We start from the raw sequence: 20398 nt of genomic DNA, 5'->3' as shown, positions 1-20398 counted from the left end.
TAAACACAGGGAGGGGGACTAAAACATAAGAGACTCTTAAATATAAAGAACAAACAGAGGGTTACTGGAGGGGTTGTGGGAAGGGGGGATGGGCTAAATGGGTAAGGGGCATTAAGGAATCTGCTCCTAAAATCATTGTTGCACTATATGCTAACTAACTTGGATGTAAAATTAAAAAATAAATTATAAAAAAAGTGAAGGCTGAAATTAATAGCTTTAGCATAAGACTTAAAGTTAGTAAAAGGACAAAATAAACCCAAAGAAAGGAGGAGAAAGAAGATAATAAAGATAAGAGCAGGGGTGCCTGGGTGGCTCAGTCAGTTAAGCCTGCCTCTTGGTTTCAGCTCAGGTCATGATCTCACAGCCCTGAGACTGAGCCAAGCCCTGTGTTGGCTCCATACTGGGCATGGGGTCTGCTTGAGATTCTCTCTTCCTCTCTCTCTCTGTTACTCCCCTGCTCCCACTTGCACACACATGCACATGCTCTCTCTCTCTCTCTCTCTCTCTCTCTCAAAAATAAATAAATAAATAAATAAATAAACAAATGAAAAAATAATTAAAATAGAAAAATCAAGATACAATAAGTAAATTTACAAAATCTCAAGTTGGTTCTTTGAAAAGACTAATAGTGTTGACAAACTTCTGGTGCAATTTATGATGAATGTAAATGCAGAAATCTCAAGTACAAATCACTGGCAACCAAATTCATTAATATCTAAAAATATAGAATAAATCATGCTGAAATTAGATTTACTCAGGAATGTAAGAGTATTTTTTTAACGTTTATTTATTTTGAGAGACAGAGACAGAGTGCAAGTGGGCGGTGGGGCAGAGAGAGAGGGAGACACAGAATTCAAGGCAGGCTCCAGGCTCCGAGCTGTCAGCACAGAGCCCGACAGGGGGCTCAAACCCACCAGCCATGAGATTATGACCTGAGCCAAAGTCAGAAGCTCAACCAACTGAGCCACCCAGGCATTCCAGGAATATAAGAGTATTTTTAATAATAGTAAATCTATAAATATAATTAGCCACATTAGCAAATTTAAGGAGAAAAAGCACATTGTCTCAATTTATAGAGTAAAAGCTTTCAATAAAATTTAACATCCATTTGTGATTTAGCAAACTAAGAAATAAAGCATTATTTCCTGAAAAAAATATATATACTCAAATCCTATGGAAACATAACCATATAAGGATCAGAAAGGAAGAAATAAACATTAGAAGATCATATGAATATCTATAAAAAAGACACAAAAGAATTTGATTAGTTTCCTCATTAAAAAAAATGTTTATTTATTTTGAGATATATTTTGAGAAAGAGACCGTGTGAGTAGAGGAGGAACAGAAAGAGAGACACAGAATCTGAAGCCAGCTCCAGGCTCTGAGTTGTCAGCACAGAGCCCAACATGGGGCTTTGGCTCATGAGCTGTGAGATCAGGACCCGAGCCAGAGTCAGAGGCTTAACTGACAGAGCCACCCAGGTACCCCTAGTTTCCTCACTTGCAAAATTGAGACGAGAGTGTCTACTCATAGTTTGTTGTGAGGGGTAAATAAGAAAAGATATAGCAAGCATATTTGGCTGGCACATAATAGTCTATAAATATATGCAATGATGATAATGATAGCAGATAATCAGACAACATCTATCTAAAGAAAAAAAATGTACTTTTCTTTGGACTGAGCAATGTTGGTTCTAGGAATGTGTCCTCTGAAAATAATAAAAGATAGGTACTAGACTATTCATTGCAGTGCTGGTGATAACAGTAAAATATTGGAAATAACCTCCATGCCCATTAAGAGAGGTGGTGAAATTATGAAACATCTACACAGTGGAAAACTGGAGATAAAATAGTGTAATAATTATGAATATAGGCTTTGGATGTAAGTTTCAGTGAACTGGGACCCCCTAGACCTTTCTTCCTTGCTTTTAATTGTGTCAGTCAGCTATTGCTCTATAATAATCTAAAAAAATCAGTGGCAAATGATAGTATGCCTTTATTTTTCAAAGTTTGCAGGCCAGTTTGGGCAACTCTACTTCAGGCTATGATGGCCAGGACAGCTCTGCCTCACAACATAGCTGGCTAGTCAGAATGTGTTCTCGTTGTGACAATCACAGAAGCACAGGGGGTTTCAGAATGAACACAATGCTGTTTCTATCCACATTTCATTAGGCACCGAAAGTCATGTGGATGAGCCAAAGTCAAAGGTCAAAGAAGTATCCTTAGCCTCTCATGGGGGTGTGGAGGCAATGCTGATTGAGGAAGGGGGAGAAATTGGGGCCAGTAATGGAATCTACAGCATTATTTGTCATCATTTTAATTCTCTGTTGGTGAGATTGCTACCCAAGTCCGTGTTTGCACTCATTGGACACATTCTAGTTTCTGTTTAGTTTTCTTTCTTTCTGAATAGAATACCTAAAAATCCCTCTATATCTAAACAACTCTGCCTTAGGAACCAACTCATTTTGATAGCATAGAGCTTCTCCCCATACTCTGAAGCTCCCCTGTTAGGGACATTTGCATTCATGTATGTGAGTTATTTTTCTTCTCTACAGCATTTACATTAAACAGTTGATTTTCTTTGATGTAGCCAAGATAAACACTCCAAATTCATAATGTCTCTCAGGGAGTGGCTTTAAAAAAATAAAAATGGGACATTGATCCTGCATGTATTCCCAGAGGAATAGAGGCTGGACTGTAGTAGGGGAGCTCTTATAAATGAGTTACTCATCACGGGTCACATACAGGTCGATATAGAATAATCTGGATTCAAATGATAAAGTTTTAGAGGCACTGGCCAGTCTTTGGAGCAATTTTAGAAATGAGGGTTTGCTGGGGTGCCTGGATGGCTCAGTCGGTTGAGCATCTGACTTCGGCTCAGGTCATGATCTCATGGTTCTTGAGTTTGGGCCCCGCATTGGGCTCTGTGCTGACAGCTCAGAGCCTGGAGCCTGCTTGGGATTCTGTGTCTCCCTCTCTCTCTGACTCTCCCCTGCTCGCACTCTGTCTCTCTCTCTCTCTCTCTCTCAAAAATAAATAAAGATTTAAAAAAATAGAAATGAGGATTTGCCATATTTTAGACTCAAATAATTAGTAAAGGGAGAATACAGTCAGAATAGAATATCAATAAAAACTTTAGTCTTTCCCTTGAATTCCGAGAGTTTCATAAACCCCAAACCCAGAGTTTCAAACTAAGGGAGATAGGCTAAGAAGTTTGAGAACAAGGAGAGAATGACTCAAGAATTAAGGATGTATTTCCCAGAAAAGGAGTGTGATGAAAGTGGTCAGAAGAAGCAGTTTCCTTCCTCTTTTCTAATCTTGGCTTCAGAGCTTCCAGCAGAAACTCTTCAATGTCTTGCATGTTACAGACTTCACTGTTCCCATCAGCTTGGAAATAACATGTGGCTCTTGACGGCTCTGCTTCTTTGGGGTAAGTTGGGCTTACAGGGGATAGGTAGAAGGGTACTGGCTCTGGCTTTGGGGACTCAAGACTTTTTGTCTTCCTTTGGTATCATAGGCTAGAACTCATAAGTATGGGGACAACCATATTTGTGCTTCCATGGTTTATTCATGCTTATTATATCAAAAGGATGGGAAGAGAGACTTTGAGGTAACATTAGGCCTGGAAGCATCATGTTAAAATAAAGCCTCATTAATAACCATCTATAGGCTGTTCAATGCCACTAGCCCCTGATTTGGGGAAAGGGAATAGAGAAAGACTCAAGAGACTTAACCTGGCCCCTCAGAGTCTACGTTAGTTTTGTCTCCTTGATTCTCCCTTCCTTGTCATCTCCCGCTGACCAATTTATGTCCCTGTTCTTTGGTCTCTTACAGTTCTAGCTGGTGCGCAAGCGGGTGAGTAATCTTAAACTCAATTTCTCTTCCTCTGCCACATCCCTGCACATGGGTTTTGTTATCCTGAAGAAGAGAGTATCAGGAGAGGATAGAAAGAAGAGGGAATTACAAAGTATGTAAAATCCCCTATATTTAGGGTATGATTTTGATAAAATGCTGGGTTTTAAGGTTTCTACAATTTTCTGCAAAAGCTTTGACCTCTGAACTGAATTGCCTACGTGTGTACATAATAACAGGAAAAGGCCAGAATTGCAAAAACATAGAAGTAGCTCTGCTGGGTTTTTCCCAAACCAGTCCCTTTTAGGAAAAAGCTGAGTGCTTGGTTTCTTCTCAGAGAGAACCAAACAGGTACCAATGGCTTTGAAATGAGGAGTTTGAGCCTTGGTTTCTGATGCAGATGCTAATTAAGGCCTGAGATTAACCCTCAGAGACAGTATAGCCCAGAGTATAAGAGAACCAGCCCCAATCAGCTTGCCTTAGTTTACTAATAAATTAGTCATTCATTTCTCAGGAACCCCAAATCTCCAACAGCCAGATGCAGATTTAATAACATGAACAGAGCTCTCTGCATGGGGTCTGGACACTTGCAATGGCTGGCTTTTATAGGATCCCACTTGCTTATTTTTCCATCTCATCTAAATACATATTTTGTCCTTGTACTATCCATAAAACCTTACCAATTGTTCAGACTTTCCTTTTGTTCCACTTGTTTGTTGTTGTTGCTTATCCCCAAGCAGACCTTACAAAGGCAGTGATCACCTTGCAGCCTCCATGGGTCAGTGTATTTCAAGAGGAAAACATAACCTTATGGTGTGAGGGACCCCATTTGCCTGGGAACAGCTCTACACGGTGGTTTCTCAATGGCACAGCCTTTCAGACCTTGACCCCCAGATACAGAATCGCTGCTGCCAGTGTCAGTGACACTGGTGAATACAGGTGCCAGACAGGTCTCTCAGTGCCAAGTGACCCAGTACGGCTGGAAATCCACAGAGGTAAGTATGGCATGGAGCAGGAGAGCTGGAAATCACAAGGTCTTCCTTTGTGTTTTCTTCTTTCTGGATGCCACATGTATGTGTTTGATTTATTGGAGTATGTATGAGTCTCAGGTCTATGCACCTACCAGGTGAAATTAAGTCAAGACACTCAGAAAATCACATTAGGGTCCTTAAACTGTGCCCCAACAGCACACCAACTGGGACAGCTGTGAGCAGGGTGTCTCCAGTAAAACCTAGACTCTAAGGTTTTATTATTTAAAATTATGTAACTTTGTTGAAAAAGTTATGCCTGCACATAGTAAATAAGAATTCAGAGAAATGAACAATGATGAACAGTGAAGTCTCTTTCCCATCCCAAACTCCTAGTCCCACAGTTGCCTTCTGTAGAAACAAAACTGTTAATATATATAAACTTAAAAAAAAAAAGTGGTTGGTAGACTACTCTATATACTGTCCTATCACTTGCTTTCATCACTTAAAATACCTTGGAGGTCTGTTTAAATCCTTAGAAATCTGCCACGAACTTTCAAATGTCTGCCAGTATGGCTGTGCTGTAACTGATTTAGCCATTCTCCCTTTTACTAAACTTCTGTGTTTCCAGTTTTTTGTTTTTACAAGCAATGTTGTAATACACATCTCTATACATATAGTCTGGGACACATTTCATAGAATATCTGTAAGATAATATTCTGGGCATGAAATTACTGTGAGACTTGAAGCATTTTAAACAACGATGGATAGAAGAAGGGGGGAAAAAACCCCACTACCCACTTAAATCTGTAAAAGGTTTCTATTTGTTAAGAAATGGAAACCGCAATACTCTTTAGGGCAAAATGTTTCATTGTCAATACAGATCATTCAAATGTGTTCTTTCGTTAATCAAAACCATTAAGGTAAAACTTCTGTGTAATTGATAATGTAAAACTTTATGCTGGGAGCAGAATTAGATTAATGTGGACTAGGTTGCCTTTGGAGGAAATGTGTTTTAAAATACTGGGAATGTGAGAGGAAATGCTAGGTGTTCCTCATGAGTCTCTTTGGATTCTGGGAATCAGATCCCAGGCTACAGGTGTGAGGCAAGCCGACAGAACTGTTTTAGCAAGAGACTTTGTGTGTAGTTCAAGCAGAAGCAGTGGTGTTTCGTGGTTCAAGTGACAAAAAATGAAGCAGGGCTGGGAAGAGGCCATTTTTCTTTACCTCTGCACAGACTCCAGAAACCCCAGCATTGGTGACTTCTTGAGAATAATAGCTCTTACATTTTTAACATTGTATTATATATTATTATATTATGGATCTCTTACATTTTAATGTAAATTTTTATTGAAGTATAACACACATACAACAAACCTTAAGTGTACGCCTCAGTGACTTTTCACCAAATAAACAGCACACAGAACAATAGAACATTTCCAAAATCATAGAAACTCCCTCTTGCCCATTTCTTTAAAAATTTTTTTAATGTTTATTTATTTTTGAGACAGAGACAGCGCATGAACGGGGGAGGGTCAGAGAAAGGGAGACACAGAATCTGAAGCAGGTTCCAGGCTCTGAGCTGTCAGCACAGAGCCCGATGCGGGGCTCAAACTCAGGAGCTGCGAGATCATGACCTGAGCTGAAGTTGGTCGCCTAACCTACTGAGCCACCCAGGCACCCCAAGATCCCCCTCTTGCCCATTTCTAGTCACTACCCCCAATGATGACTTCTAACACCATAGGTTTTCGCCTGTCCTTTAACTTCTTCGTATAAATGAATACGATATGGTAGGGTATGTACTCTTGTGTTTGGCTGCTTTTTCTCATGTTCATTGTGAGATTCATACATGTTGTAAAGTTGCAATTCATTTGTTCTCATTACTATTCAATATTCCATATTAATTCATGCTATTGATGCATTCTTGGGTTGTTTCCAGTTTGGGCTTCTTATAAATAGCACCACTGTGGGCATTTGGGGGGTAAAGATTTTATTTATTTTTTAAAGTAATCTCTACATCAACATGAGGCTCAAACGTACAACCCTGAGGTCAAGAGTTGCACACTCCACTGACTGAGCCAGCCAGACGCCCTCACTGTGAACATTTTTATACATGTTTTTTTGGTGCACATATGTACACGTATGTGGAATTGCTAGGTCACAAAATGTGCATATATTCATTCAGCTTTAGTATTCAAAAGTGATTACAGCATATTACACCCCCACCAGTGCATGAGAGTTCTGGTTGCTCCTCCTCCTCATCAACATTCAGTGTATTTTAGCCGTTCTGTTGCATGTGCAGCAGTTACCACATAGTTTTAATTTGCGTTAAAACTAATGACTCATGATACTGAGCATTCTTCATGTTTATTGCCTCTTTGGATGTCCTCTTTTGTAAAGTACCTGTCAAGGTTTTTTGCCAGTTTTTCCGGATTGTTGTCTTTCCTTATGGACTTGTAGGAGCTCTGTATTTTGGATATGGATCCTTTTTCAAGTGTTGCAAATATCTTCCACTCTATGGCTTGTCCTTTCACTATCTATGTTGTTTTCTTTTTTCAGTGAAAAAAGTTCTTACATTTCCTGTAGTACAATACATCAGGGTTTTGGGTTGGTGCTCACTACACCCTATTTAAAAATGTTTTGCCACAGGGGCACCTGGGTGGCTCAGTCGGTTAAGCATCTGGCTCTTAATTTCGGCTCAGGTCTGGACCTTATGGTTCGTGGGTTCCAGCTGGCAGCGTGGAGCCTGCTTGGGATTCTCTGTCTCCCTCTCTCTGCCCCTCCCCCACTCGTGCCCTCTCTGTCCCTCTTTCTCAAAAATAAATAATAAACATTAAAAAAATGTTTTACCACAGTTAATCAGCAGTGGAGGATTCAACTGCAGTCACCCTAGCTCGCAGTCACTTCATTTAAATCTGTGTGTGAGATCACAAAAATACAGCTGGTCGAGGACCTACGTCCTAATTATATGGCTTAGAATGAGTGTCCCCATCCTGCTCCAAGGCAATGAGGATGGAGAGAATGGCTTCTGAGTAGGAAATTGGTAATGTCTCCCAAAAGCTGCATCCTACAAATTTTGATATATAATACTCCCATGATCATTTAAGGCTAAATATTTTTAATTTTCATTAGTATGCGTGTATTCTTTTTTCTTTTTCTTTATGAATTATTTACAGGTGTTTTAGGAGGGTGGCTTCTGTTATCGTTTTCTAACTTTATGGCATTTTGGTTAGAATTTATGTTAAATATGATGTCAGGTCTTTAGTATTTGTTGAAAGTTGCCTGTGGCCTAATATGTGGTCCATGCTTGCACCTGTTGCATGTGTGTTTGGAAAGTACACGAATTTTCTCTAAGCTATAGCATTCTATATAAATCCACAAAGTCAACTCTGTTAATTGTGTCATTCGAATATTTTATATCATTACTAGTATTTTTGACAGTTTCTGATGGAGGTATATTAAAATCTGTGGACGTATAAAGCAAAAGGGTTGGTGTGTTTGGGCAGTATAGTCTTTGAGCACCATTTTGCCGGGAACAGGAATAAGGGAGGGAAGAGTATTGATTATATTTAGAAACCCTGTGGCAGCATCCAAAACTATAAAAACATGCTACATATAGCACTGGAGTGTCTGCCTTTCATTCTTAGGTAAGTTCCGGAGGGGGAAAAAGCACTACTGTCCCTTCTCTTTTGTCCTTTAAGAACCTCATCCTCATTTAGGCACACCACCTACCCCAGGGAAAGAAAAAGGAAGCATCTTTAGTTGTGTGTAGAGGTGTGCATCACAAGGGAAGGCTCCTTGGATGTGGGGCTTGTTTTTACCAGCTCTGTCACTGATCTGCACAGATGTGTGTGTCCTCTATCAATTTAGAAGCATATATTCATCTGGATATGTTTGCTGTTCTGTGTGTTTGTCTTAGCACCTGGGATCCCATTAATAACTTGCTCAGGACTTGGAGTGTATTAGTTTTTCATTGCTGTGTAACAAATTACCGCAAAGACAGCAGCTTAAAACAGCATACATTTATTATCTTTCCATGGGTCAGGGCTCCCAGCACAGCTTGGTTGGGTGGTCTGCAGAGGCTGCAGTCAGGGTATTGACTGGGGTGTGTTCCTTCCTGCAACTCTTCCAAGCTCACATGGTCATTGGCAGAATTCAGTTCCTTATGTGGTAGACATGATGTCCCCATCTTTTTGCTGGCTGTCAGGTGGAGGCCGATCTCAGCTCTGGAGGCAGGCCCCTGCCCTTATGGCCCTCTCCCAACATGGCAGCTCACTTCTTTAAGGCCAGTGGGAGACCTTCTCGGTCCAGTCAGCTAAGACAGAGTCATAAAATGCAACGTCATCATGGAAGAGACACCCCACAACTTTTGCTATGTTCTGTTGAAAGTCACAGTCAAGGGAATTACACAAGAGTGTGACTCATCCTAAGACTCATCTTAGAATTCTGCTTACCACATAGAGTAAGTTATTTTTGTCCCAACCAACTTCTGAAATCTGGAAAGGGAATATAAAAGGGGCTGTGTGCACAACTGCTGAAAAAGACTTTTCTTCCCAGCAAAGCTAAAGATAGTTGAGGAATGGGCAACAGGCCTCAAATTCAACAGAGTTATAAGGTTGGAATGTTATAAAGAGAAAAAGATAAGAAAGCCTACTTGTACCTCTGCCACTGTATACATACATTTTGGGTCTACATTTTCCAGATTGGCTACTGCTCCAGGTCCAAAGCAGAGTCTTCACAGAAGGGGAACCTCTGACCTTAAGGTGTCATGGATGGAAGAATAAGCCGGTATACAATGTGGTTTTCTACCAAAATGACAAGGCCTTTAAGTTTTCTCCTCAGAATTCTGAATTCACCATTCTGAAAACCAGCCTGAGTCACAATGGCATCTATCACTGCTCAGGCATGGGAAGGCATCGCTACACATCACCAGGAGTCTCTATCACTGTGAAAGGTATGTGTCTGAATAGTCATAGAGCTGTAGTTTTAAGGGCCATCATAAATCATCACTTCAATTTGTGAGTGAAGAGACTAAGTTCCAGAGAGGTAACTGCCTCGCTGAAGGCCATGCAATGACCAGTGGCTGGGCCGGGACCAGAACTGAAGTCTCCTAGGTCTGTGTGTTGCTCTTTCCAGTAAACCACAGCGCCCCATCCGTAATCCCAGGAGCTAAAGTGAAGGCCAGGGCATAGTAAGGATCTATTTCATCAATTTTGTTTCAGGTGCAAGGAATAGACTCACCCCAGATGGGTGGGAGAGTTATTAGAAAATAACTCAAAGCAATCTCATAAAATCTCCATAGAAATGGAAGCCATGAATGGGGTGCCTGGGTGGCTCAGTCGGTTGAGCGTCCGACTTCAGCTCAGGTCATGATCTCGCGGTCTGTGAGTTTGAGCCCTACATCCGGCTCTGTGCTGACAGCTTAGAGCCTGGAGCCTGCTTTGGATTCTGTGTCCCCCTCTCTCCCTCTGCCCCTCCCCTGCTCATGCTCTCTCTCTCTCTCTGTCAAAAACAAATGAACATCAAAAAAAAAAAAAAAAAAGAAAAGAAATGGAAGCCATGAAGACATTAGGACTTGATTATACTTTCTATCTGGCAGGGGCAATGAAGCCTCTCTGGTTTTACTTCTCTCTGAACATCTATCTGCTAACTAAGCAGTTTCCTCTGTTCCAGCTTGCACATGGCCTTCATGGTAACTCTTTCATATTAGTACACTTAACTACTAGCAACTGTTTTCTGTCTGAAAAATAATTCATTCCTATGGGAAAGAGAGGATTTTCCCAGATTATCTTTTGAGGCAGTAACACAAGCAACGAGTCACTGAACTGGCTAGTGTGGGGGTCAGTGTCCACTCCTGGGCAACCATTACCAAAAGGGCACGGTCATATAATCAGTAACATGGCTATTCAGGGAAGCATGGACTGTGTGAAGGTATTCTCCCCAGTAGGAAATGAGGAAGCTGGTAACTATAAGTATATCTATGAGGAAGCCCCAAGAATGCCTTTCTGCTGGAAGTGGGACAAATTGTCCATGGATGCATTCTCCAGGAGCAGGGTTCCCGAGAAGGAAGGGGGTATATCTTCTGTAAGAAGAACCTTGACACTGAAGCAGGCAACCCTGTCCTCATCAACTTTTTCTTTAGAGCTATTTCTGGCCCCAGTGCTAAAAGCATCCTTGTCGTTACCACTCCTGGAGGGGCATCTGGTCAACCTGAGCTGTGAAACAAAGTTGCTCCTACAGAGACCTGGTTTGCAACTTTACTTCTCCTTCTACACGGGCAGCAAGACCCTGATGAGCAGGAACACATCCTCTGGATACCAGATACTAACTGCTAAAAGAGAAGATTCAGGGCTATACTGGTGTGAGGCTACCACAGAAGATGGCAGTATTGTCAAGCGCAGCCCTGAGTTGGAACTTCAAGTGCTTGGTGAGTGAGAATAAGGGGAATTGCCAGGCACAGAGGAAGATGTGCCCTTTTCTCCTTTGGGGCTGAGGTCTGTTTAAGGAGATTTCATGGCCCACTCAGGAAAAACCCATGAACAGGCCTTTCCACTCTCTCTCTCTCTCTCTTTTTAATGTTTGTTTATTTTTGAGAGACAGAGTGTGAGCAGGGGACAGGCAGAGAGAGAGGAAGACACAGAATCCAAAGCAGGCTCCAGGCTCTGAGCTGTCAGCACAGAGCCTGAGGTGGGGCTTGAACTCACAGACTGTGAGATCATGCCCTGAGCCGAAGTCAGACACTTAACTGATTGAGCCACCCAGGCACCCCTTCACTCTTGATTCATAACTTCCCTATTCTCATAAACTTCATTTCCTTTCCTTTCTTCATTTATTTCCTTCTTTCCTTCTTTATTTTCTATTTTCTCTCCTCTCTCCTTCCTTCCCCCTCATTCCTGCCCTCAACCCCAAAAGTCTGATCAGCAATATATTGAGTTCTTCCCATCTATTGTCATGGTATGGGGATATGAAGACACTGGGGTGCAATTCTTATTTCCAGGAGCTCACATAGTAAATTGGGGAGATGGGGATTTTGTGGATTGCACATAATACTTGCCCAAGTGTCTCTATCTGGCTGGGGTGCAGAAACTGTGAGCTCCAAAACAAAGACTCTGGGGAAAAAAGTTTATCTTCAACCCAAATTTATTTCAAGCATTAAATGGCATAGAAATAGCATTTATGTCAGAAACTAAGAAGTCCACTGACAGGGCCCTAGCAGTTAAGCTGTAATGAGGAGGCTGCCCACGGTCTGTTATACCACATAACCCAGGTAGAGCACCTCTCTGCCCCCTGAAATGACCAGTCCTCCACTGGGGACAGGCATATCAGGTGTCAGCTAGCTTTCTCCCCCAAGCAGAACTCTCAGCCAGATCCCTCTGGGTTCTAAGTAGCATTTCTTCTCTTTGTCATTTTCTTTTTCAGGCCTCCAGACACCAACTCCTGTTTGGTTTCACGTCCTTTTCTATCTGGCAGTGGGAATGGTATTTTTGGTGGACACCATTCTCTGTATGATTATACATAAGGAACTGCAAAAACAGAAACAGTGGAATTTAGAAATCTCTTTGGGCTCTGGTCCTAAGAAAAATGTAACTTCCTACCTTCAAGAAGATAGATACTTAGAAGACATTTAGAGCTGAAATGTCAGGAACCAGAACAGCTGCAAGAAAAGATACACCAGAAGTCCCTAGAGGGAGGGCAGCAGTAGCGGCCCAGTGGGTGCCCACGGGTCTAGACAGCCCCTCCCTCTTCTTCTCCGGGCAAGCACTGGGGCACAAACAGCCGGAACTTTAGACACTGAACTGTGAGTCCCATAATAATCTGACTCACTCAATCAAATAAAGCAAACAAATGAATGGACTTCGGTGGAGATTAACTTGGAATCTGGGTAATCAGGGATGATTTGAGGTGAAGCCTACTCTAAAGAAATCTTGAAAAACTTGCAAATGCAGTCTAACCTGCTTATCCTACTAGCTGGTTTGAGCAATAATATATTTCTAGGGACAGGGTGAAAAGGTGTGTACATGTATACAAGAGATTAAGACAGAGAAAGACAGAATGAGAGGGAGAAGGAGGCAGAAAAAGAGAGAATGGATCTCAGGAAGAGAAAAGGGCATAGATCTCAAAGAAGGGAATATGCCTTTGAGGGCATAGATCTCAAAGAAGGGCATAGATCTCAGAAAAGGGCATAGATCTCACAGATGGCTCCTGAGAGACTGTGGCAGGAGCGCTCATACCTCCCTGGAGTCAGCGTAGTTGTTTGGTGGCTTTTCTCTTCAGCACACTAGCAGGGGACGCACCCACACAGCTGGCAGAGCCACAGGGCCATTCCTCCCCAGGAGAGATGGGTACATTATTTTTGTCCTTTCCTATGAGGCTTTCTCATAACCTCTCTGCCCAGAGACACAGGGGCCCTGCCTGCCTGTCCCAGTCCCCACCCCACAGGAAGACAGAAGAACTGTTAACAGAGGCTTTCCTTAATAAATTCAACCCAGACCTCCCAGCTAGGCACTGCAAGGAGGGGCTGCAGGTGGGGAGGGGCGCTGACATTGGAAAGCCCCAGCTCTCTCTGCCAGAGATGTACTCTCCCCTTCTGATTTTCTGGCTGATTACTACCTAGCTTCAAGATACGCTACTCTCCCACTCGAGCTCTCGTTTGGAGGCAAAATATTTTCCTGCTGCTCTGAAATAAAGCTACAACATGTGAAAAGACTTTACTAAAGGTTTGAAAAAAACAAAAGGGCTATAAACAAACCTAGCAACAAATCCTAGATTTTTTTGTTTTTGTTTTTAATGTAGTTTATCTGCCAGACAAGGACACACCCCTGCCTAGCCTCTGTCCTGGCTCAACAAGGCAGGGCTCACCTTTACCAGCCACAACCTCAGAAGCACTCTTCTGCAATTCAGCATGTGAAGTAGACTAGACGGAAGAGCACCTTAGCCCACTGCTTCCCTAGTCTGTGGACAATGAGAAGGTTCTCCCTTTCAGAACAAGGTATGATAATTATCATCTCAATAGATGTGCAACTCCCAACATTTGTATTAAAAGAAATGGTCATATATAACAGTAGGAGTTTGCACATATCGTTTGGTGTCTTGGACTGAGAAAACAGAAACGAGGATGGCAGGAAATGATCCCATAGGAAAGAGACCCAAAGACCCTCTGGGACCACCTGCAGGACACTCTAGCCTGAGGAATTGGGAAGTGAAGTAGAAGTGACATTCACAGAGAGAGCTCTCTGCCAGCCCTCACAGGGTGGATAGAACTTCAGGGAAAGGGCTCCCTAGGGGAAGAAGATGGCAGAAAGACGCTAAGGCCTGGGGTGAAGTTGGAATGGGGATAGTCATTAGTAAAGCATCATGAAGAGCCTTGTCCTTCCCCACTCTCCTCTTTTGTGCTTCCTCTCCAGATTTTTCCATGCTTGTGTCTTTGTCACAATTTTTAATCACCTGTACTGCTTAAATAATTGGTTTGATTAAGTCAATTTCTTGTGTTGCTGGGTGAGCTGGGCAGAACGCTGGATCCTGAGGCCTTGACCCAGCCTCTCCCAAAGATGTCACCAAAGGTTGTCTCAAGAAAGAATTCAAGGACAGACACATCACAGTGAATGAGCGATACAAGCAGGAAAGTTTATTAAAGTAAAAGTGATGTAGAGAACAAGGCAAAAGAAAAAAAAATTAAACTTTCTTGCAACTTACAGCCCATTGACAAGTACTTGAAACAGGCAGAGTGACCTTCCTCAAGGAGCTTAGCTGCCTTGATGTTAATACTTTGCTAGAGACAAAGGGCAACCTTAGCCTGACATTAGTCCGACCTCCAGGGTCCTGTAAAAATTCCTTTGGAAATTTCCTTTCTCTCTGCCCCCTGCCCCCAAGACATATGTTAGCAATCATCCTCCAAGCATATGGCTCCCTGATACACATCTGAAGGGTCTCATGACTGAGTTTTTACTAGACAGTAATAAATGACCTTTTCCTAACAGCAGCTAGCCCCTCAGGGTCCTGGAAACCTTGCTTCCAAATTCCTCAGAGATTTATGCTATCCCTAACCCTCTCCCAACTTGAAAGCAACTCCTCACGACCCCAGTGCAGCTCTTTCTGCCATGGGCCCTGTCCCTGTACTATAATAAAACCACCTTTTTGCACCAAAGATGTCTCAAGGATTCTTTGACCATTCACTCCTGAACCTGAACAAAAGTAGACTCTTGAGGTGAGAGTGGGAGGGAGAGAGAGAACTTCCCAGGGTTCAGGTTTCTATTTTTATCAACAGCTATTAACAAGGGTGTGGTTTATTCATTATTTGGAGTGGAATTGGTAGGTTTTCTCTCCTCTTCCTTATTTGGCCAGGGGTTTCCTGTCTTGGCACCTGCCTTGTTGGACCTGTCTGGTTTAATCTGGCTTCTTAAGGAGTGCTGTGAGGACAGGCCTCTGGCCTTCCCAAACGCTGACCATGACTTCCTCTTTGCTGGCCTCCAGGTATCCTGTTAGAACCTAACTGCCTAGTCTAACATTTGAACAATTTGCACTTCAGTCTATCCTTATTTCTGGTCTATAGCTATGACAGGAATAGTTCTTGGGGTGCTCCAAATTGACACCTACCTGTCTGTTCCCCAAGCCATAGTGCTGGGTCTGGTCAAGGCCTGATACCACCCAATACTTTCTCCAGGTGGGTGCCCAGGTCTCCAATTTCCCTATGGGGGTTGGGTGCCCTGACCCTAGCACTTGCCCCTATCTAAGGGCTCACTCTTTATTTTTATTCCATCCAGTGCTGGAAACACACAGAAAATATTGGATCCAACTGGGGAGAGGGGCCCAAAGGCAGAGAAGCGAAACAAATGTAAAACCCAGCAGAAGGCAAATTGTCCCCTGCTGAGACCCCCCCAAAGTCCTACCCTTCCTGGAACATCCAGCATCTCCTGCCTGAACAAAACAGGCCATTTCAGCCCAAAGCAGGACAGGCTTGTGAGCAGTACTCATTCCAGAGCTCCTCAGTGGGTTGGTCTAGGCTCTATCAAGCTTTCATTGCCGTCTGATTTCTTCCTCTGCCCAGTCCTGCCTCTTCATTCTTCCTTTCACAGGAGCTCATCCTTAATAAACATCTTGCACCCCAAACTCTGTCCAGTATCTGTTCCCAGAGTCCAGTCTGAGTATTTTGTATGCCATTGCAAAATTTATAGTCTTTGGAGTCTTATAAGACCCATTTGTCCCAATAACACTTCTAAGGACTATGTATGTATGTATGTATGTATGTATGTATGTATGTATTTACTTATTTATTTATGAGTACAAGCAGGGGAGGGGCAGAGAGACAGGGAGAGAGAGAATCTCAAGCAGGCTTCTCGCTGTCAGCGTGGAGCCCAATGTGGGACTCGAACTCATGAACCTTGAGATCATGACCTGAGCACAAATCAAGAGCTGGACACTTAACCAACTAAGCTACCCAGGCACCCTTGGGACATAGTTAATGGAGAACAAAACAAGTTGGTAACAGTAAAAAATATGCACACATGTCTCCATTTTGACAAGAGAACGAGCTTGATATTCCTGCGAATGTCCTTTAACACCGTATCAAACTGAGCTGTTTATGATGCAAAATGTTCTCTCTCCCTCTACCTGTAAAGGAGAGGGAACATCTTCAGTGATTCTAGATGTACTTTTATGAATAATGAAGACTTCCATTTTAAGGTCAGGCTTTGGAATTTCACTAGTTCACATTAGAAGCAAAACACAAGCCTGCTAAAAATTTTAGTTGCAGAAATCAAGAAATGGATCCATAGAGGGGCATCTGGGTGACTCAGTCAGTTGAGTGTCCCACTTCCGCTCAGGTCATGATCTCACAGCTCCTGAGTTTGAGCCCCGCATCAGGCTCTGTGCTGACAGCTCACAGCCTGGAGCCTGCTTCAGATCCTGTGTCTCCCTGTCTCTCTGCCCCTCCCCTGCTCAGGCTGTCTCTCAAAAAATAAATAAATGTAAAAAATAATAATAATAATAAATGGGTCAATAGAATTTTACTCAATAATGATGAAACAAGAAACACGCAGCACTTTGTTCTGAAGTCTCCACCACCCCCTACCGTCCTACATATGGATTGCTTTACTCACTGATCAGCGCCTTCCTGGAGTGTGTGCACCCACGGGGATAGCTGGTGTTCTCGCAGGTACGTTGGCGATGACAGCTTTAAGGGAATCAAGCTCCCAACTGTCAACTTCCATGCAGGGGCTTCCATTGTATTGTGTCGCCTAAGGACATGCCCTCTGTAAGTGTGTGAAGCTGCTTCTGCTTTTCCACATACTCTTTCCCACACACCCCTCACCCAGTTTGCAAAAGAAAGGTATCTTTCACACCCATCCCAAATCATGATTCATTGCCTTGGGGATTAAAAAAAAAATCTCTTTACCAGAGACAGAGGCACTATAGACCAGTGGTAGGTTTTTGTGTCTCTCTTATACTTATGAGTATTAAGAACAAAGCTAGGTATTAGAGATAAATATGTTGGCCCATGTTGAGATGTTCTGAATCTTGGTGTATCGTAAGAGGTAAAGCAGAATTGATGACACTTCTCACGCAAAGACCTTGCCTCTTCTTTATTATTAAACAAACAAACAAACAAACAGAAGAATGAAACTAGACCACTTTCTTACACCATTCACAAAAATAAACTCGAAATGGATAAAGGACCTGAATGTGAGACAGGAAACCATCAAAACCATAGAGGACAAAGCAGGAAAAGACCTCTCTGACCTCAGCCACAGCAATTTCTTACTTGACACATCCCCAAAGGCAAGGGAATTAAAAGCAAAAATGAACTATTGGGACCTCATCAAGATAAAAAGCTTCTGCACAGCAAAGGAAACAATCAACAAAAACTAAAAGGCAACCAATGGAATGGGAAAAGATATTTGCAAATGACATATCGGACAAAGGGCTAGTATCCAAAATCTATAAAGAGCTCACCAAACTCCACACCCAAAAAAACAAATAATCCAGTGAAGAAATGGGCAGAAAACACGAATAGACACTTCTCTAAAGAAGACATCCAGATGGCCAACAGGCACACGAAAAGATGCTCAACATCACTCCTCATCAGGGAAATATAAATCAAAACCACACTCAGATATCACCTCACGCCAGTCAGAGTGGCCAAAATGAACAAATCAGGAGACTATAGATGCTGGAGAGGATGTGGAGAAATGGGAACCCTGTTGCACTGTTGGTGGGAATGCAAACTGGTACAGCCACTCTGGAAAACAGTGTGGAGGTTCCTCAAAAAATTAAAAATAGACCTACCCTATGACCCAGCAGTAGCACTACTAGGAATTTACCCAAGGGATACAGGAGTACTGATGCATAGGGGCACTTGTACCCCAATGTTTATAGCAGCACTCTCAACAATAGCCAAATTGTGGAAAGAGCCTAAATGTCCATCAACTGATGAATGGATAAAGAAATTGTGGTTTATATACACAATGGAGTACTATGTGGCAATGAGAAAGAATGAAATATGGCCTTTTGTAGCAACGTGGATGGAACTGGAGAGTGTGATGCTAAGTGAAATAAGCCTTACAGAGAAAGACAGATACCATATGTTTTCACTCTTATGTGGATCCTGAGAAACTTAACAGAAACCCATGGGGGAGGGGAAGGAAAAAAAAAAAAGAGGTTAGAGTGGGAGAGAGCCAAAGCATAAGAGACTCTTAAAAACAGAACAAACTGAGGGTTGATGGGGGGTGGGAGGGAGGGGAAGGTGGGTGATGGGTATTGAGGAGGGCATCTTTTGGGATGAGCACTGGGTGTTGTATGGAAACCAATTTGACAATAAATTTCATATATTAAAAAAAAAAAAAGGTTTAGCTCTGGAGAGAGAGTCCTGAGAGCAAGGCAAAGAGTGTAAGAAATAGTGCACCTTATGTCATCTAGGCAACAAACTCATGCGCAGCCCTATACCTGATTTACTCATCTATGCATCAGGCTGTGTAATAGGCTGGCAGACGTTCGGGTGACAACTCCTTAATCTGAGCACCTGAAGCCAACAGGGTTTGGTCATTTATTCATGCTACACCAAGGTCAAACCAGGAGGCTGATGGGAGGTGGGGCGGGGGGGAGGGGGGTGGCTTGCAGGAACACTGTCAGCAGTTGTGTGGAAGCTGAGAGCATGGAGCATCCCAAACCAGGAATGCAATGCTCCAGCCCAGAAGTGACTCACGACACTTCCACCTCACTGGTCAGCACTAGTTACTCAGCTCCATTCAACCACAAAGAGGATGTAAAATTCTACAGAAGCTGGAAATACTGTGCAAACAGCACAGACGCCAGCGCATAGAGTTAAGATACATAAAAACACTCCGGGAATTGTCAACCAGCTTTAAAGAGCAGTCCCCCTGCATTTTCAGTATTCTAAGTAAAGGGAGAGGGGGAATAGTTCATTCACCCAATTTAGTGTTTCTGTTTCATATTCTGCCTGATTTCAAAAGAGCTGAAACCTTTTACCTCTAACCCATCACATTACAGCTCCTAGAAAGTTGGTTTTACATTTTCTTGAACAATTTAGAATTTTTTTTCGTTAATTTTTACAAAAAAAAAAAAAAAAAAAGTACTGCACACTGTATATCTGTGTTCACATTTTCACTCGGTTGCAAACCTGCTTCTGTCACTCATCAGTCATTTCCTGTTCCTAACTGGCATGTGTTAGTAGATTCTACTGTAAAGCAGCATCTTAAAGGTCCCGAATACACTTTTTTTTTTTTTTTTTAAGTGTTTACTTTTGAAGGAGAGAGACACACAGAGCATGAGCAGGGGAGGGGCAGAGAGAGAAGACACAGAATCTGAAGCAGGCTCCAGGCTCTGAGCCGGCAGCACAAAGCCTAACGGGGGGGGGGGGTTGCTCAAATTCACAAACTGTGAGATCATGACCTGAGCCGAAGTGGGAGGCTTAACCAGCTGAGCCACTCAGGAGCCCCACGAATATACTACTTAAAGCTCTACATTCAGTTAATGGCTAGAACCGGTTCCTGAATGGACAGACCAAGGCAGTAGTTGCGGTATGGGCCGCTCGCTCCACCCTGTGGCCGCCTGTGCACATTGCTACTTTGGCTCGTCGTTCGCTTTCACAACCTGCCAGACCTGGTAAGAGACCTCAAGGCTTCCCCAGAGCCGACAGGGGCAAGAAATGAGCTCTCGAGTGGGTCGGCGGCAGCGGCGGCGAACAGGTGGCGGAGAGCACGGAGTCGCGCGTGTCCGATTCGTCCCGGTACCCAGAAGAGCACCCAACTCGTGGGTGGTCCCCCAAAGGCGAAGTACTTGTTTGCTCTGGGCTGGTACCTGCAAGAACCGGATTCCCCCCTGGGCCCGGTCGGCAGCGGCAGGAAGTACGGCGGCACACCAGACGGCGGGGTTGCGGGGCGGCTTCCTGGAACTGCGTAATTGAAAAATTCCTCCGGGGCCGCGGCGACCCGCCCGCTCACGGACTTGGCGTGGCGCCACCTCGCGGAGAGGAGGACTTGGGAGACCGCGGGAAGGGGCGGGCGTTGACCTGCCCGGAGACCCAAGAATCCAGGGGGCTGGAGCAGATGGCTACCGGGAAGGAGC

At 43.3% G+C, this 20398-nt stretch overlaps 1 protein-coding gene and 1 long non-coding RNA gene across 3 annotated transcripts in view; one reads left to right on the top strand and one right to left on the bottom strand.

Moving 5' to 3' along the window:
* The window catches only part of FCGR1A (Fc gamma receptor Ia), a 25989-nt gene extending 13316 nt beyond the window's left edge, over window positions 1-12673 (top strand). Inside the window, 7 exon segments of the mRNA XM_053890227.1 lie at window positions 3368-3429; window positions 3834-3854; window positions 4592-4846; window positions 9522-9773; window positions 10962-11246; window positions 12239-12444; window positions 12447-12673. Of these exon segments, the coding sequence (XP_053746202.1) occupies window positions 3399-3429; window positions 3834-3854; window positions 4592-4846; window positions 9522-9773; window positions 10962-11246; window positions 12239-12444; window positions 12447-12521 (1125 nt within the window). The 5' untranslated portion in view covers window positions 3368-3398 and the 3' untranslated portion in view covers window positions 12522-12673.
* LOC109257075 (uncharacterized) lies at window positions 8827-20398 on the bottom strand. Of its 2 annotated transcripts, none has more exons than XR_008417719.1 (2): window positions 20132-20398; window positions 8827-9134 (listed from the first exon to the last, which is right to left on the bottom strand). It is a non-coding gene; the product is annotated as an uncharacterized LOC109257075 (long non-coding RNA). The 2 variants fall into 2 exon arrangements; XR_002075904.2 differs by lacking the exon at window positions 20132-20398 and adding an exon at window positions 9500-9613.

The sequence above is a fragment of the Panthera pardus genome, unplaced genomic scaffold (assembly GCF_024362965.1).
Source record: "Panthera pardus isolate Hobbes unplaced genomic scaffold, ASM2436296v1 HiC_scaffold_11, whole genome shotgun sequence".
NCBI lineage: Eukaryota > Metazoa > Chordata > Mammalia > Carnivora > Felidae > Panthera > Panthera pardus.
The sequence above is the reverse complement of the archived record's forward strand: the minus strand, read 5'-3'. Positions and strand labels throughout refer to the sequence as shown.